Source organism: Drosophila miranda, assembly GCF_003369915.1.
Source record: "Drosophila miranda strain MSH22 chromosome Y unlocalized genomic scaffold, D.miranda_PacBio2.1 Contig_Y2_pilon, whole genome shotgun sequence".
Taxonomy (NCBI): Eukaryota; Metazoa; Arthropoda; class Insecta; order Diptera; family Drosophilidae; genus Drosophila; species Drosophila miranda.
In genome coordinates, this window is record NW_022881614.1 from 14,114,209 (window position 1) to 14,132,363 (window position 18,155).

The 18,155-nt window shown below is 50.7% G+C and overlaps 1 protein-coding gene across 1 annotated transcript; it reads left to right on the plus strand.

Moving 5' to 3' along the window:
- Window positions 1-13,571: 13,571 nt before the first annotated feature.
- On the plus strand, window positions 13,572-17,677 carry LOC117193363 (protein jim lovell-like). Its single transcript, XM_033398080.1, has 2 exons — window positions 13,572-13,880; window positions 15,886-17,677. The coding sequence occupies exons 1-2, from the start codon at window positions 13,820-13,822 to the stop codon at window positions 16,749-16,751; spliced, it is 927 nt and encodes a 308-aa protein (XP_033253971.1). The 5' UTR covers window positions 13,572-13,819; the 3' UTR covers window positions 16,752-17,677.
- The last annotated feature ends 478 nt before the right edge of the window (window positions 17,678-18,155 follow it).

Genomic DNA, 18,155 nt, shown 5'->3' on the forward strand with positions numbered 1-18,155 from the left:
AATTATACGATCTGGTTCAGATTTTGCACTCTAGAAGAAATAGTCATCTTCTACGATTCTGCGTTTTTAGTTTTCTCGTATCGTCGAAACTGTGGATGCCACAGATTTTCGCCCTTTGTGGGGGCGGAAGTGGGCGGGGCGAAGTTTTGAAATATTTTTGTAGCAGTAACATATCACAGAAGTCTGGGTCCAAAACATCGTTGCTCTAGCTCTTATAGTCTTTGAGCACTAGGCGCTGAAGGGGACGGACAGACGGACAGACGGACAGACAGACAGGGCTCAATCGACTCGGCTATTGATGCTGATCAAGAATATATATACTTTATGGGGTCGGAAACGATTCCTTCTGGACGTTACACACATCCACTTTTACCACAAATCTAATATACCCCAATACTCATTTTGAGTATCGGGTATAAAAAAAGATACACCCCCATCCACGTACGTTGTTTAGGTCTCTAACTATCTCTCTCTCTCTCTCGCCATCTACCTCTCTATCTCTCTCTTCAAGATTGTGGCTCTCTCTCTGTCTTTCTCCTACGGGAGATGTGGAAAAACTCAACTCGCAGCTTTTCGAAAATTTCCATAAGCTGGGCAGAAAAGGGCTATACGAGTATGTTGACGCCGGCAGAGGCAGCGGCATAGAGTCGTCGTTAGGTGGGTGGTGCGGGGGGTATCCCGTTAAAAAATGTTACACTCACGCGCAGTTGGCGGCCAACGTGTGACAACTCCATGGGGGCCAACAACAACAGTGCCAGAGCGGTGGGTGGGGGGGTAGATGGTGGTGCGTGGGTGGCTGTTGTTGTTGTTGTTGTTTCCCGGTGGTGGATATTACTCTTTACGACCGTTCAAAGCCTGTGTGTGTGTGTGTGTGTGTGTGTATGGGATCCGCTCCTTCGTTCTCTTTTTGTGCTGCTTCGTGTCGCTCCGTTCGTTTCTGTCGCAGCGTTCGGCTTTTGGTTGTGTGGCCTTCGGGTCCGGGTACGCATGTGTATGCAAATGTATTTCGTATACAGATACACATGTACATGCATATACATGCATACATATACATATATGTATAATAAATATTTTTTTCGGTGTACGTGACGTGCGAGGACATCCTTGCTGCTGCTCCTTCTGCTGTTGTTGTTGTGATAAGGCAAAAAATATATATTTTATATGACGAAGGAGTAAAGACGTCGACGTCGCTGCATCGTCGCTGCCCGATCCAATCTTCGTCCTGGCTTCGCTTCGTCCTGCCGAACGTAGCATCCTCATGTGTTTCTCAAGGTGTTACTGTTTGTTGCCCGCTGCTCATACGTGTGCGCGTACGTGGGCGGCTGCAACATACGCGGTCTAGGGGCGTGGCAATTGGGGGGTGGCCTCCGCCTCCACCGCCTCCGCCGCTGCCACTGCCACTGCTGCTGCCACTGCTGCTGCTGCTTCTGTTTGCTGCGACGTTACTGTGTTTTTTCGGGCCAGGCCCGACATCATTTGAATTAGTCGCTTCGTGACGTTTGAACGGTTCGAATCTACACGCGACGACTCCACACGCGCGCGGCAGCACACACTCGCACTCGTACGTTAAGCGTTTCCACTATCCACTAGCCAACCGCTAACCGTTACGATGTTCAAAGGCCGTCTATAGCCCCGACGCCGACGCCGACGCCAATACAAAGCCCAAACCAACAATAGAGTGGATGCAAAATGTATGTTCCAGGGGAAGGACCCCAAAGAAACGATCGTTTCAAAGTGCTTTGAAGAAAGGATCAGTGCCATTCCATTGCCCTTCTGGCAGCAGTTCCATGAGTTTTGGGCAGCCTTTAAAGGCTTTACCTTTCAAATTGTTAGAGAGACTCCCATAAAGACCGTCAACGAACTTTGGCCGAAAGTGTGTGTTTTTCGAGTGTTGCAAGTGCCACCACGCCACGTCATGAAGAAGCATATGGGAAACATTTCACGGGAAACCCAATCCAGCCGCGTTTCCGCGAATATTGGTGGCCAAATCGAGAGGATCGACAGAATCACACACACACACACACACACACGCGTACCCTTCGACCTGTCTGTCAGCGGCCATTAAAGAATAAATATCCTGCCCATCCTGCCCGTTCTGCCCGTCTACCTATTCGGCCCGTCTTTGTTTCTCTTTATTTGTTGTTGTTCTGTGTGCACGCACCTGATTATCACTTGCAAGGCCGTGGAAGAGGGAAACTTTATGGCAGGTCGAGCGAGGGGCAATTTGAGAGCAAATCTCAACTAATCCTGCTCCTGCCCACAAACACAGGGTACACAGAGCAGGACAGGCAGACCGAGTGGTGGCTGCTGGTGGCTGGTGGTGTTTCGGGGTTGCATGTGTGTGCGGGGTGCGTGTGTGGTGCGTGCCTTGCCTCTCATAGGTGCATATTTGCATAGACCTCGCATTCAGTTTGTTGCGAACCTTCGACGAGATCGCAGACGGTCGCTTGTTCCGCACACGCGTGAAATCGTTTGCCCTACAGCACCCACCCCCTCCCCCTTTTGAGCAAAAAAAAAGGATACCCTGTTCAGTCTTGGATCATCGTTTGTGAGAGACATTTAAAGTGTATTCCCTACGGATATTCCCTTGAAAATTGCTGCGAAAATTCGTAGATGGTATGTTATGTGACAGGATGTTCCCTCTTAAATTTTGACATTAAATTCGACTGGTAAGAGTCCGTCAGGAAAGATTCAAGCAACTTACTTTACAATTAATTAAAAAACTCGAATGCCTCGCTGGCTGGCTGGCTGGCTGGCGTGCCATTAACTTGCTTTTACCTTGCTGCGGACACCGTAACTCTACAGTTATACCCGATACTAAGTCAGTATGGCTCTCCTCCGGCAGACGCCGCTAATATTAAACGACACGACAAGGAGTGCGTGCGAGAGAAACAGAAAATCAGTCTGAGCGTGACGTCGGGCGCTGCGTAGCCAGTGAAAATTGATTTGTTCCTTTTGGCTATAAAAATGATCTGATCTGATCCAGATTCAGCAATCTGATAGATATGGTCATTATCTATGATTCTGCGTTTTTAGTTTTCTCGAATGTGCAATATTGTGGATGCAACAGATTTTCGTCCTTTGTGGAAAGAGGTGGGGCGCAATTTTGAGATATACGTTTTATAGTGACATCTTAAAGGAGTGTGTGTACCAAATTTGGTTACTCTAGCCTTAATAGTCTCTGAGATTTGTGGATGCCTCAGATTTTGGTCCTTTGCGGGGGCGGAAGGGGGTGTGGCGAAATTTTGACACAAAATGGTCAAGGTCCGATATCACAGGAGTGTGATATCCACTCATGTGGATACCAAATTTGGTTGCTCTGGCTCTTATAGGTTCTGGTTCAGATTTTGCACTCTAGAAGATATAGTCATCTTCTACGATTCTGCGTTTTTAGTTTTCTCGTATCGTCGAAATTGTGGATGCCACAGATTTTCGCCCTTTGTGGGGGCGGAAGTGGGCGGGGCAAAGTTTTGAAATATTCTTGTAGCAGTGACATATCACAGAAGTCTGGATCCAAAACATCGTTGCTCTAGCTCTTATAGTCTTTGAGCACTAGGCGCTGAAGGGGACGGACAGACGGACGGACAGACGGACAGACAGACATGGCTCAATCGACTCGGCTATTGATGCTGATCAAGAATATATATACTTTATGGGGTCGGAAACGATTCCTTCTGGACGTTACACACATCCATTTTCACCACAAATCTAATATACCCCAATACTCATTTTGAGTATCGGGTATAATAAATAAATAAAAATGTTGTCTCAGCTGCCGGGGAACCGCAAATGAGAAACGGGCCAAAAACCGAAGAACCCAAGAATGCGAAAGGCGAGAGAGCCCACCGGAGCAGTTCCCTGCTAATTGCACATTGTTGCACTCGAGCGTGGTTATCCTTTCGCTCCAGCTCTGACTGTGGCTTTGCTCAATATCCTCAAGGATATGCGCTGCGACACGTAGCAACTGTGATTGTCTGGTCCTTGGCTTTTGTTGGGCTTTGCTTTGCCTCCTGCCTGAGTCCTGCCTGAGTCCTGCCTGAGTCCTGCCTGAGTCCTGCCTGCGTGTTGCCGAAAAATATGATATATGCCGCGACTCATTAACATATTATCACACATATTGCCCCACATCATATGTCATGAATACGAGAATACATTACGCGCCTTATCCCTAAGCTCTGCTCCCCCCTCTAATACCCCTCTCTCTCTCTCTCTCTCTCTCTATCACCATCTCTTTGCAGAGAAGCGGAGCGCAGCTTTGCACGTGACTGGAGCGGGGAATGTTAAAGGACGCCGAGGAGTTGATTAAACGCCGCAAACTGACGTCGCGCCTCATGAACGACTTTGGACGCCAGGTGGCGACCCTACCGCTGCCCCTGCCACTGCTGGCCAAGACCCCCACCAGTGAGCACGGCCCCATGCACTCCACACCCCCCACCACGCCGCCCATGCCGCCGCCCCTGCCCCTCAACATGAGCCAAACGGCCACAGGAGCGGCCGCGGCGGCCCACACATCGCCAGCCGGCCACAGTCCACCGGCCACGCCCACGTCGGTGGGCGGTGGAGCCGTGGTGGCAACGGCCCCTCAGGATCACTACAGCCTGCGCTGGAACAACCATCAGAACCACATCCTGCGGGCCTTCGACGCCCTGCTGCAGACCAAGACGCTGGTGGACGTGACTCTCGTCTGTGCCGAGACCTCGATACGTGCCCACAAAATGGTCCTGTCCGCCTGCTCGCCCTTCTTCCAGCGCGTGTTCGCCGAGACGCCCTGCAAGCACCCGGTGATTGTGCTCAAGGACTTCCGCGGCTGGGTGGTTCAGGCGATTGTGGACTTCATGTACCGCGGCGAAATCAGCGTGCCCCAGCAGCGGCTGCAGACCCTGATCCAGGCCGGGGAGTCGCTGCAGGTGCGGGGACTCGTCGAGAGCTCCGTTCCGGAGCACACACCCACGCCAGCGGCGTCGCCCGACGACTTTGGCCTGCTCGATGCCTCGATGCTCTCCTCCAGCTTTGAGGACGAGTCGCCGTCGATGGTGCGAGCCTCTCAGGCAGCGGCAGCGGCAGTAGCGGCGGCTGGGAAGCTGATCATGCCCTCCCGGCAGCACCTCTTCGGCAACCACCCCGCGAGCTCGATGGCGGCGCTGAGTCTGCGCCGGAAGAGGGAGCAGGAGTGCGAGCGGGATCGCGAGCTCGAGAGCGACCAGGAGCTGGGCGGGAGCTCGCCGATGCCCAGACGCAAGCAGGCGCGACCCCGCCGCCGCTCGGGCGACGTCCCGCACGATTTTGCCCTGAACAAGCCCGAAGCGGAACCCCTGCAAACTGTGATCAAGCACGAGCTGCTCGAGAGAATGGAGCGGGGCGAGGAGGAGGAGGAGGAGGGCCAGGGCCAGCAGGAGTCCTCGCGGGCCTCAGAGGCGTCCCTGGAGGAGCCGAAGGAGAAGCGGCCCAAGCCTGAGGACAGGGAGCAGCCTCTGAATCCCAAGGAGAGCCACCGGCACGAGCAGGAGCGGGAGCGGGAGCGGGAGCTGGAGGAGGAGGAGGAAGAGGAGCAGGAGCAGGAGCAGGAGCAGGACGACGACGAGGAGGAACAGGACATTGAACAGCTTATACACACGACGAACGAGTTGAGGCGCCAGGCGGCTGTGGCGGCCGCCAATGCGGCAGCCATGTCGCCCATCCCCTCCCCCTGCCCCAGCGACGGGCCCGAGGACCTCTGCACCACCAAGAAGGACAAGGACACCGGCCACACCGGCCACACCGCCCACACCACCGCCCACTCATCCGATTGTGAATCGAACAACAACAACAACAACAGCAGCAAGCTGCAGGACAACAACCAGCGGATCATGCTCTCCCTGAAGGACATCCGACAGCTAAACGCCAACCCGAACGCCTCGTCCACGCCCATCGGCAACGGACTGCTGAGCTTCCCGCCGCCTGGCATGCGGCCGCCCGGCCTCCCGGACAGCCCGCCCTGCCACATGGAGGCGCTGGAGGCCCAGATGCACGCCGCAGCCGCAGCGGCCGTGGCTGCCGCCGGCGCTGGCGAGCATCCCTTCCACCACATGGAGCACCAGATGGAGATGTCGCTGGCGGCGGCGGCTGCGGCCGCTGCCATGCACCAGCGGGACCCGCGAGACCCGCGCGACCACAGCGCCTTTGCCAACAGCATGCTGGGGCACATGGGCATGTCCCCCTTCGGGGGACCCAACGGCGGGCCGCCCGGCAGCAGTGGCGGCCCCGGCGGCGGATGTCCGGGCCAGGCGCCGCACGAGCGGCTCGAGGAGAGCATGAACCGGCTCAGCAAGGAGCTGGGCAAGGAGTTCGGCAAGGAGTTTGCCAAGGAGTTCGGCCCCTCCTCGCCCATGAGCCTGCCCGGACACTTCAATCAGCAGGACGGACATCCTGGACACACGCATCCGCCATCGCCGCTGCCGTTTCCCGGCATGTCCTCCGCCATGACGCTGACGCTGCCGCACAGTGAGTACAAGATTTGATTACGTTTCGAGCTTCATCCGTTTCGAGTCCAAAGAGGTCACTGGGTTATCGGTCAGGTCGGGTCGGGTCAGGTCGGGCGGTGCACCAGGAACCCAGCGGAAGGCCCCCATTAAGGACCCCTTCCTGGAGCCCTCGGTGCTGGAGTGGCATGCAAAAGGCCGGGGACGAAGACTAATTAAGTCGTAAAAAAGTTTGCGCTGCAGACAGCCCGTAAGAAATTTTGAAAAGCAATGACAAGGCAATGGGCTTCCAATAATTTGACGGGTTCAGGCACCCTCCCCCTCCCCCCACTGCAACTGTCTGGGGGTAGATTTGCGGCCGAGTCGAAATAAATTCAATTGCGTTTTATACGATATTTTTATACCCGATACTCAAAATGAGTATTGGGGTATAAAAGATTTGTGGTAAAAGTGGATGTGTGTAACGTCCAAAAGGAATCGTTTCCGACCCCATAAAGTATATATATTCTTGATCAGCATCAATAGCCGAGTCGATTGAGCCATGTCTGTCTGTCCGTCTGTCCGTCCGTCCGTCTCTCCGTCTGTCCGTCCCCTTCAGCGCCTAGTGCTCAAAGACTATAAGAGCGAGAGCAACGATGTTTTGGATCCAGACTTCTGTGATATGTCACTGCTACAAGAATATTTCAAAACTTTGCCCCGCCCACTTCCGCCCCCACAAAGGGCGAAAATCTGTGGCATCCACAATTTCGACGATACGAGAAAACTAAAAACGCAGAATCGTAGAAGATGACTAGATCTTCTAGAGTGCAAAATCTGAACCAGAACCTATAAGAGCCAGAGCAACCAAATTTGGTATCCACATGAGTGGATATCACACTCCTGTGATATCGGACCTTGACCATTTTGTGTCAAAATTTCGCCACACCCCCTTCCGCCCCCGCAAAGGACGAAAATCTGAGGCATCTACAAATCTCAGAGACTATTAAGGCTAGAGTAACCAAATTTGGTACACACACTCCTTTAAGATGTCACTATAAAACGTATATCTCAAAATTGCGCCCCACCTCTTTCCACAAAGGACGAAAATCTGTTGCATCCACAATATTGCACATTCGAGAAAACTAAAAACGCAGAATCATAGATAATGACCATATCTATCAGATTGCTGAATCTGGATCAGATCAGATCATTTTTATAGCCAAAAGGAACAAATCAATTTTCACTGGCTACGCAGCATCCGACGTCACGCTCAGACTGATTTTCTGTCTCTCTCGCACGCACTCCTTGTCGTGTCGTTTAATATTAGCGGCGTCTGCCGGAGGAGAGCCATACTGACTTAGTATCGGGTATAACTGTAGAGTTGCGGTGTCCGCAGCAACTCACAACGTTCCCCCTCGTTTCTGCTTGTGTACGTACTGCGCACGGACAAGGCGACGCTGCGGCGCGACAATGAATTTCACAATTTTCCAACCGAATTAAACGACCGATCTTTTATTAAACTCCGTGTCTACTGTTATGCTCACAGAATTTGGATTGTTCAACTTACTGTTTATAGCCACCAACAACAACTTTACAACTTTATGTAGCTACAAACAACAACTTTAACAACTTTTCAACAATCCAGGGCTAAACAGAAAAGCCAAGCACTCGTCGGGTACACAGACACAAGTCGAAAAGAGCCGCAAAATGATGCAAACACCGCCGCCGTTGCACTGGAAAGAGAGAGAGAGAAGGAAGAAGCTGTACCAGGAACGTCGCGCCCGAGTGCAAACGAGATGGAAGATTTAGAAAATGCGGAAAACAATACTGATGACAAGATTGATGAAATGATAAAGTTGCTATGTTTGAAAGTGCTTTGCGATGAGCAACGAGAAATGAAGATCGCTCCTGATAATTTTTCAAAAGTTGTGAGCGATTGTGATGAAAAATCGGTTCCCACAGAAAAATGTTTTGAGATTTTCGAAAAAAATGCCGACGCATATGAGCTTACTAAAAAGCAAAAGTATGTGCAGGCCAGAGGAAAAATAACCGGTGCAGCTAAGCTTTTCCTTGAAGCTGAATGCGTGTGCACCTATGAGGAACTCAAGAACGTATTATTGGATGAATTCACATGTAGCTATAACAGTGCAGACATTCATAAGCTGCTGCAAGAAAGAAAGAGGAAGAGTAGTGAGTCGATGCACGAGTACTTGCTGCAGATGAGAAAAATAGCAGCAGTCGGACATGTTGAAGACGCGGCTGTTATAAGCCATATTGTGAATTCATCCAATAATACGCAAAGACTGCAAAGCCGAAACGAAGTGTTTTAAGTGCAATCAGAATGGTCACATTTCGCGTAACTGTCCTTATGAAGCTGATAAAGTTGATAAAGTTCGCGACATTTTTGATCGCAGTCGCATGAAAAAATTCAAATAAACGGCATTGTAGTTGATCAGTTGTAGTCAGTTGGTCAGATGTAACCATAATCAAAGAGAGTATGTTGAAGACCATGAAAAACGTTAAACTTTTGAAGTGCACAACTATGTTGCGCGGTCTGGGTCAGATATCAACAAAGCCTGTTGGATACTTTAATGCAGAAGTTACCGTGGATAAGTTGCAGACCAAACAGAAGTTTTTAGTAGTCCCCACTTTTGGGGCATGATTTCATTAAAAAGTTCCGTTTCTTCGCTGATATGCAAGGATACACGTTTTTGAAGCATGACGCAGATCCTGTGCCAACAGATGAGCATGCTCTTATATATAATGTAACTGAAGAGTCATCCTTTGTAGCTCCGCCGCAATATCGAAAAGACGTTGAACAGATGATAAGAAACAGTTACCAAATGCCCACAGAAGCAAGTCGAAGAATGGATCGAGCAAGGAATCGTGCGCAAGTCGTCTTCAAATGTAGCGAGCAGAGTTGTCGTCGTGAAGAAAAAAGATGGTACACTTAGAGTTTGCGTAGACTACAGGAAGTTAAACAGCATGGTATTGCTGGACTGCTTCCCAGTCCCGATCATGGAGGAAGTCTTGGAAAAGCTGCAGTCGGCTAAGTGGTTTACCATAATGGACCTTGAAAACGGATTTTTCCATGTGCCTATGGAAGAGCAAAGCAAGTCGTATACGGCCTTCGTCACAAAGGAGGGATTATTCGAGTTGAATAAAGCTCCTTTCGGATTAAAGAACTCGCCAGCTGCGTTCATTCGGTTCGTAAGCTATATTTTTCAAGAATTAATCAACTCTGACACTATGCTGCTTTATATGGACGACATAATTGTTTACGCCGCGTCGCCCGAGGTATGCATGAGGAAGACGAAGTTGGTTCTGGAGACAGCTGCGCAGTTTGGCCTAAAGATCAAGTGGAAGAAATGTAGCTTCATGCAGCCACGCAGTAGCTTTCTGGGCCATATCATTGAGGACGGGAGAATCTGGCCCGGCAAAGAGAAGACAGCATCTGTCAGTCGGTTTGCTACGCCCAAAGACATTAAAGCAGTTCAAGCATTTCTGGGACTCACAGGCTTTTTCAGAAAGTTCATCGCTGGCTATGCACAATTTTCCCGGCCGCTCACGGATTGGCGAAGTTTCAACATTGGCGAAGCAGAGCAACAGTCGCTACAAGCCTTGAAGGATCTGCTTGTAATCGCACCTGTATTACATTTATACTCACGAGAAGTGCCAACGGAACTCCACACGGATGCATCCAAAGAAGGTTTCGGAGCAGTTTTGTTGCAGCAGTTTGATGGCAATTTCCACCCGATTTTCTATTGGAGTAAAAAGACTACACAAGCTGAGTCCAAACGTCACAGTTACTCTTTGGAGGTCAAAGCTGCATACCTCGCACTCAAGAAGTTTCGTCACTACCTGTTGGGGATCAAATTTGATATTGCCACTGACTGTGCGGCGTTTAAGCAGACAACAACGAAAGCAGATATACCCAGAGAAGTTTCCCAGTGGATTCTGTATATGGAGGACTTTACATTCAAAGCAGTACACCGCCCAGGGGACAGAATGAGACACGTGGACTGTCTCAGTCGTTTTCCGCAGACATGCATGTTCGTGATGACGGAGCTAACAGCTCGGATAAAGAAAGCACAGCAGGATGACGATTTCATCAAAGCCACAGTTGAGATCCTGAAGCAGCACCCATATCAAGACTACAAGCTAAAAGGAGGTCTTCTCTTCAAATCTGTAAATGGCAATGACGTATTGGTGGTTCCAAGGCTGATGGAAAGGGAAATCATTCAAGGATCGCATGAAGTTGGTCATTTCTCCACAGCGAAGACAATGCACTCAGTTCAGCAGCAATACTGGATTCCGCACCTTGAACGTAAAGTAAATAAGTTGATTACTAATTGTATCAGTTGTATAATTTTCAGCAAAAAGTTGGGCAAACAAGAAGGCTATCTTCATTGCATTGACAAGGGTGACACACCACTATACACGCTGCACGTTGATCATTTGGGACCAATGGATGCGACAGCCAAGCAATACAAGTACATTTTTGCTGGGTAGATGCATTCTCCAAGTTTGTGTGGCTGTTTCCAACTAAGTCAACAGGTCGCGAAGTAGTTGTGAAGAGGCTGAGAGATTGGTCATTTGTGTTTGGTTTTCCCAAGCGCATAGTCAGCGACAGAGGAGCAGCGTTTACATCCAACGCATTCAGCGAGTTTCTCAACGAGAACAAAGTCGAACATGTGTGTACAACGACAGGTGTGGCGAGAGGCAACGGTCAGATTGAGCGGGGGAACCGTTCAATTTTGGGTATCATCGCAAAGCTCTCAGCTCAGGAGTCAACGAAGTGGTACAAGCATGTGCCACAGGTCCAGATGGCGATTTATTCGCATGTGCATTCTACGTTGAAGTCGTCGCCATTCGAGGTCATGTTCGGGACAAAGATGCACAGACAAGCTGAAAGTCGACTATTGGAGGTGCTCAACGAGGAGTTGGTTACGCAGTTTAACAACGAGCGCCAAGAACTGCGGGACCAAGCGAAACAAAACATTGAGAAGGCGCAAGAGGTGTACAAGCGCAATTATGATAAAAAAACGACGACCTGAGCACGGCTACAGACTAGGAGACATGGTCGCGATCAAGAGGACGCAGTTCGTCGCAGGACGCAAGTTGGCCAGCGGGTATCTAGGCCCATATGAAGTCACCAAGGTAAAGCGGAACGGTCGCTACGACGTCAGAAAGGTTGCTCAAGTCGAGGGGCCAAACATCACCGCAACGAGCAGTGACAATATGAAGCTGTGGCGTTTTGTCTCAGAGAACGAGGATATATTATCATCTGGGGCAGATGAAGATGAGCAGGCAGGCCGAATGTAAAGGACAGTGTATCAAGCAGTTAAAACTATCCCATCTAAATTAACATTTTAACTTAAGATACCATCGATAAGACCTAACCGATATAACCAGACTTAACCGATGTTTAAAATACCTAACCGATAAGGGGTTATCGATATGAGAGTCGGTTGTTGGAAGTAGAAGCAGAAAGTTGAACAAAAAGTCGGAAAAACAGACTCATTAATTGCACATCTTAAATCATACACTTTGTACTCTTTTTCGAAAAACACTATTAATAAACGATACATTATTATTAATCTTACATTTATGTCACGGGGAGAGTCAGACGCAAATTGAGGTGCCAAGGGTAGCCAAGGGTATTGCGACGAGGGGGTGCCAGTGGGTGGGGTAAGTGCAGAAAGCGCAAGAAATTTATGTTGTGTCTCTGTTGCAACATGTGAGGAGACTGGGTTCAAACTGTCAGCAGACGTTTAGCGAAATGACTTTTAAGTTTACCCACGTCCCGTGCCCCGTGTTCCGAGCCCCTCCCCCTTCCATGTGTTGTGCTTAAAGTATGCCGGAGCGCACAAGTTAAACCTTTTGGCAAACAACTTTGGCAGCGTCGGTGGCATAAATAAGAATCCAAAGGCCCGAACGCCAAAAGGGGGGACCGACTCGAAGAAGGAATATGACATCTCGTGGCTGGGCTTCCCTTTATTTTGCTTTTTGCATACAAGTCGCGCGATATTCATATTAATAATATCCGTTTGGGGAGACGGAGACCCAGGACCCAGGACCTTTACCTGGCACACAGGATATAAAATAAATTAAGGCACAAAAATATGAAAAATTGTACGAAAATGCACAAGTGGATGGAAAGGAAGGCAGGAAGCGCAATACCTTTTGATGCGACACAAATTTCAGCCAGCATATCAGCAGGGACTGCTATGTGGCAAGGACGAAGGCAAGGCGCCCACGCCGGTGCCGGTGGCGGTGACTGTGCACTGAAGTCGCTAACTACTGCATAAACAGGCTGCAGGCAATGAAGGATCCAGTCACAAGGATACAGGCCAAGTCAGACGTAAAGCCAAAGAATTGTGCCGAGGCATGGACTGCCTTTTACCGTGTACTCGTGACACTCTACCCAGCAAATGGGAGTCCGTGAAGATTCCTCTTTGTACCTGTGACCCAGGACCAGGTCCTGGCCAGGCCCATGCTACCCCAAGGCGTCCCCCAGACTGGCAGACATCTCAGGAAGAGACTTACCACCGACTTTCCCGCTCGTATGGGGAATGTGATTTATTTTTTCTCGGCGAAATATATTTTCGGCGTGAAAATCATTAAACTAATAGCTGCGGACGGGCCGCTGTGGGGGCTAGAAGACAACAAGTCTATCTGTTGTAGACCCCTTCAGAAAATATGAAAGGAAATCCACTAATTCTGCACGACGTCAAAAGAAATGCAGAAATAAAAGAAAAGCGAAGGAAAATATTACGTATATGCGAGGCGGTGCGGAGTGTTGTAATGTCTACTTTAGAGTCACAGAGCCAAACAATGTGCGCTCGTTATTTGTGTCATTATGCGGCAGATACAACTTATCCTCGAGACACAGATACAGCCAGTCGTCCCAGCCATCCAGCCCTCAGTCACATGCTCCTGCATTGTCTTCGTCCTGGCATCCACGGCGCGACTTATGCAATGTCAATATTACGCGTTGCCTCTCGCCTGACGCTCCTCCTGGGGCAGAGCCTGGCTATCCTTCGTGCCTGCCTTCGTTGGCGACTCATCAGCGCTTCAATTGTTTCACTCATGTGTAGAAGTGTGCTCCAAGCGTAAAATATTAATGGGATAACGACGTACAATTGTCTAGCGTCCGTCCCTACCGGAATCCTCCGTATTGTTCGTCCCGGCTAATCAGTGAGCCGGAAAATTACCCGCTTACGCGAGACAGTGACAAGTGCACTCGTTCTTTGGAGTCATTTGAATCAGGGCTTCTCACTAACTCTTATAATGCTCTTCCACCAGCAGTGTTTGGCCTGGACTCGCCGCTCGGCCTCTTTCCGCCCGGCATCGATCCCGGCAAGCTCTACAATCCGCTCATGGAGATGAGCGATCCGCGGGACATGCCCGGCGGGCCACCGCCGTTCCTCAAGAAGAAAAGTAAGTACAAGAATGAGCAAACAACTAATTAGCTCCTCGAGCCCCCCTCTGCGCTGCAGCGTGAAAGGTTCACTCACGTTGGGGCAAGGCATGGCATGGCATTCGGTTTCCTTGCCTTGTTGCCAATACTTCACACCTGACTGATTGATCTCGCGCTGCTGCCCTTTACCCCTGCCCCTGCCCCTCCCCCTCCCCCCTTCGATACGCTCCACTCTGTTGCACGTCTTTGAGCTGGGGGCAGCTCCAGATCGATTTTGAGTAATTGAAGAGTAAATAGAAAGGGTCATAACCGGTTTCAAATTGTGGCCGATCTCGGGCGAAAGAGCAAACAGCATTCGCTGATATTCCCCTCTTCCCCTCCTCCCCCTCTCATGGCACATCCTCCTCCTCCATTCCAGATCGTTCCAGATGCGATCATGTGAGGCGATAAATTTGTTTCTGTGGTTTTTCTGTTCAAGAAATTGTGTTTGCTGTTTGTTTCTTTGTGTCTTTTATTCGTTTCCTCAATGGGGCAACATGTGCACCTATGCATATCGCGTGAACGCGAAAGCGCAAGCGTAAGCGTCGCTTTTTTTGATTGACAAATGGGCGAGCGAGCCCCCCTAGACCCCTCTAGACCCCCCTAGACCCCTCTAGACCCTGTTTCTACTCTGTTCACCTGCGCTCCATGTGATGCAAGTGAAACCTCAGAAAGCAATGAAGTTTTCCTCTGTATTTGACTCTTAAATGTGGTTCAGAAATCAATTAGATTCCTCCTGTGATTGCCAGGCGATTGACAAGCCACAAGTGCCACAATCAGCATGTGAGCTCCCCCCCTCTCCCCCCTGACAGTTTATCTGACGTTGTCGTAGCTAAGTGCTGGTCCATGTGTGGGTTGAGGCGCCCCGATTCAAGAGGTCAAAGTCTCATACTGAAGATAATTGCTTCATTTTCTGGTCAATCGGCCATCAAAGCCAAAATCGTGATACCAGAGAGCTTTTCAATGGTCTATCTGCCATCTGCCCACAAACACAATTACAACAATGTAAGACGGTAAACAAAACGCAAATCTGGCGTATAGCACGATATTCTTTATTGCAAATCGGCTAAAACCCGTTCCACTCAACCACTGATACCGATCTAGAGCTGGAGCTGAAGCTGGAGCTGGAGCTCTCCACGTTGTCTTCCTTCTCCTCTGGCCCCCCTGCGACCCTCCATGGCCCTCCCTGCAGCCGTGTGGGTGTGATTAACTGATTTGTTCACATTCATTTGTTCATTTGGCGATTGTTTGGGTGCTTTCCGCGCCGTACCGAAAGGAGGCTGTCTTCGCTGGAAAGACTACATTTATTTCGGGTATTGGTATTAGCCAAATTCCCTGGAAATTCCATAGTTTCCTTCCTGGGAGATCACTCGAAATTTGAGGAAAATGAATATGATCAGTCGAATCGGAATTACGAGTGCTGCTTGGCTTCATGCATGCGGCATGCGGCATGCTCTTCGGGCGGCCATTGTCACACAGCCATCGACAGAGTCATGAAAGCAACCTGTGGCTGTGTTTGTGGCTGTTGCAAGTCGATATCTGGGGGATCTAAATTGAGTTTTAGCGGTGCATGTGACGCCACTGTCGATGCTTAGTCGTAATTTGCATATAGAACGAGAGCCGGTGCCGGAGCCGCTGCCTGGATGGGAACCACCGCAGCGCTTGCTCTGTTTGCTGGTCTCCAGGTGATCGCTCTTTGTGCGAGTACGAGTGCGAGTGCCTGCCATAGCAGGGTGTGTACGAGCACGAGCTGAAGGCAGGACTGGGCGAGACAATGGGCGACTGAGTTTTCAGCAAGAGCGAAGAGCTGGCTAGGCAGCATATGGGGCCAAGAGATTGAAACATTAGCAGATTTGAGCCACAAGATAAGCTCCGCTATTTGTGTGTGTTTGTGGCGCCTCCAACCATTCCCCCAAGGCCCTAGGCCCCCCCTGCACTCTATTCCCCTCCCTTCTAATCGACATTTTGTTCCCTTCTTTGTTGCAGTGCCACGACCCAAGGGACAGCACTCGGCACCGCGGGGCGGACCACCTCGCTCGTGGACCAACACAGAGCTGACGGAGGCCCTGCAGCACGTGTGGAACAAGAAGATGACCACCTCGCAGGCCTCCCGCATCTTCGGAATTCCGTACAACTCCCTGCTGATGTATGTCCGCGGGAAGTACGGCAAGAGCCTGAAGCTGGAGCAGCTCCGCAAGGACTGCATCAGCGGGCCACCCATCGAGATGCTCCAGATGGGTATCAATGGGGGCAGCGGGGGCGGCGGCGGCTCCGGCAAGAGCGAGAAGAACAAGGACCGCAAGGACAAGGACAAGGAGAAGGGCTCCTCGAGCAACAACACCTCGGGCAGCTCGGGCAATGGCAGTGGCAACGGCAACGGCAACGGACCCCACAGCGGCTCCGGCAGTGTCAACAGTCCCCTCATGCCGCATCCCAGCGACCTGGGCTCCTTGGGGCCACTCGACCTGGAGCTGGGACTGCCACTGGGTCCGCCGGGCGGGCCCCGGAGCGGCAGCTCGGAGCCTGATCTGCTGGGCGGACCCAACGCCCTGTTCAATCCCTTCAATCCGCAAGGATTCTACCCCGACTTCTCCGGCGGCTTCCCGGGACTGCCGTTGAGCATGCTGAATATCCTGCCGCCGGAAGAGCGGCACCATGCGGCGGCCGGCATGCACCATCTGGGCGTGACAATGGACGAGGACTGCAAGTCAGTGGGCTCCAAGCAGTCCTCCTCCATGGACGACGACTTTGCCGGCCAGGGGATGTCCCTCTCGCTGGAGCAGCGGCGCGAGATGGCCGCCACGGGGCCGCCCCTGACGCAGCTGAATGGCGGGGGGGCAGGGCAGGATTGAAACATGTGGCGGGATTGGGCAACCGGGGCTGCCAATCCAATATACTTCCCGCCCTTCGAGCTCGACCAGGAGCTGAGTCCGGGACTGGGGCACCACATGGCCTGTCGCGAGCTCAGCTTCAAGCCCGGCCCGCTCTTCATGGCCCGGCGCAAGCTGAAGCGCTATCGGGCCAAGCGGCCGCTGCAGCTCCAGATGCAGGGCCCCCACCCGCACCCGCATCCGCCGCCGCCTGCAACGTGCCCCGCCGCCCACGCTCTGCCGCCGCTGCGGACTTGAAAACTGTGAACAGAATCGAAATGCAATATGTCTATTCTTAACCGATTATTTAGTTTTGTTCGTAGCCCTAAGGACAATATTTGATTATGATTTTGTTTCGTTTGAGCAAAGGATACGATTTGCTGGTGCTTTTAGTTCCTATTCCCGACTCCCGGACTCCCCCCCCCCCTCACCACGATTGTACGATAGTGTATTTATTGATATTATTATTTCGAGACTTGCGATTAATTTCCATTTAAGTAATCGAATACGTCAAAGCTTACAAAGCATTTGAGGCAATATCTGCTATTATTATTATTATTATTATTATTATTATTAACATTATTGTGTATTATTTAAGTTTTATATCGAACGGTATATAATCAAAAGTGCAAGCCAGGTTTAAGAAAGTGTTGTAAATACGCAGAAGTAACCAAACAAGCCGACAGCAATAGACGGACTCCAGGGGTTGGGCTGTGGCTCACACAGACGCCACGGCCACCACCCGCCGCCGCCACAGCCCCCCCTATCCCCCTCTCACCCTCCTCAGACGTAGATTGTAATGCAACGTTTGCAATTAGTAGTATTGATAATATCGATCTATCGACTGCCGATGACCGATTACCGATGACTGTACCAAAATTTTTAATGTTATTTTATAAAAAACGAGGGGGAACGTTGTGAGTTGCTGCGGAGACCGCAACTCTACAGTTATACCCGATACTAAGTCAGTATGGCTCTCCTCCGGCAGACGCCGCTAATATTAAACGACACGACAAGGAGTGCGTGCGAGAGAGACAGAAAATCAGTCTGAGCGTGACGTCGGGGGCTGCGTAGCCAGTGCAAATTGATTTGTTCCTTTTGGCTATAAAAATGATCTCATCTGATCCAGATTCAGCAATCTGATAGATATGGTCATTATCTATGATTCTGCGTTTTTAGTTTTCTCGAATGTGCAATATTGTGGATGCCACAGATTTTCGTCCTTTGTGGGGGCGGAAGGGGGTGCGGCGAAATTCTGAGATATACGTTTTATAGTGAGATCTAACAGAAGTGCGGATACCAAATTTGGTTACTCTAGCCTTAATAGTCTCTGAGATTTGTGGATGCCCCAGATTTTCGTCCTTTGCGGGGCGGAAGGGGGTGTGG

Bases quoted from the DNA above. Each gene is read 5' to 3' on its own strand.
- LOC117193363 (XM_033398080.1), top strand. From the start codon at position 13,820: ATGGAGATGAGCGATCCGCGGGACATGCCCGGCGGGCCACCGCCGTTC. The intron at 13,881-15,885 runs GTAAGTACAAGA...TCTTTGTTGCAG, and splicing joins GCCGTTCCTCAAGAAGAAAA to TGCCACGACCCAAGGGACAG.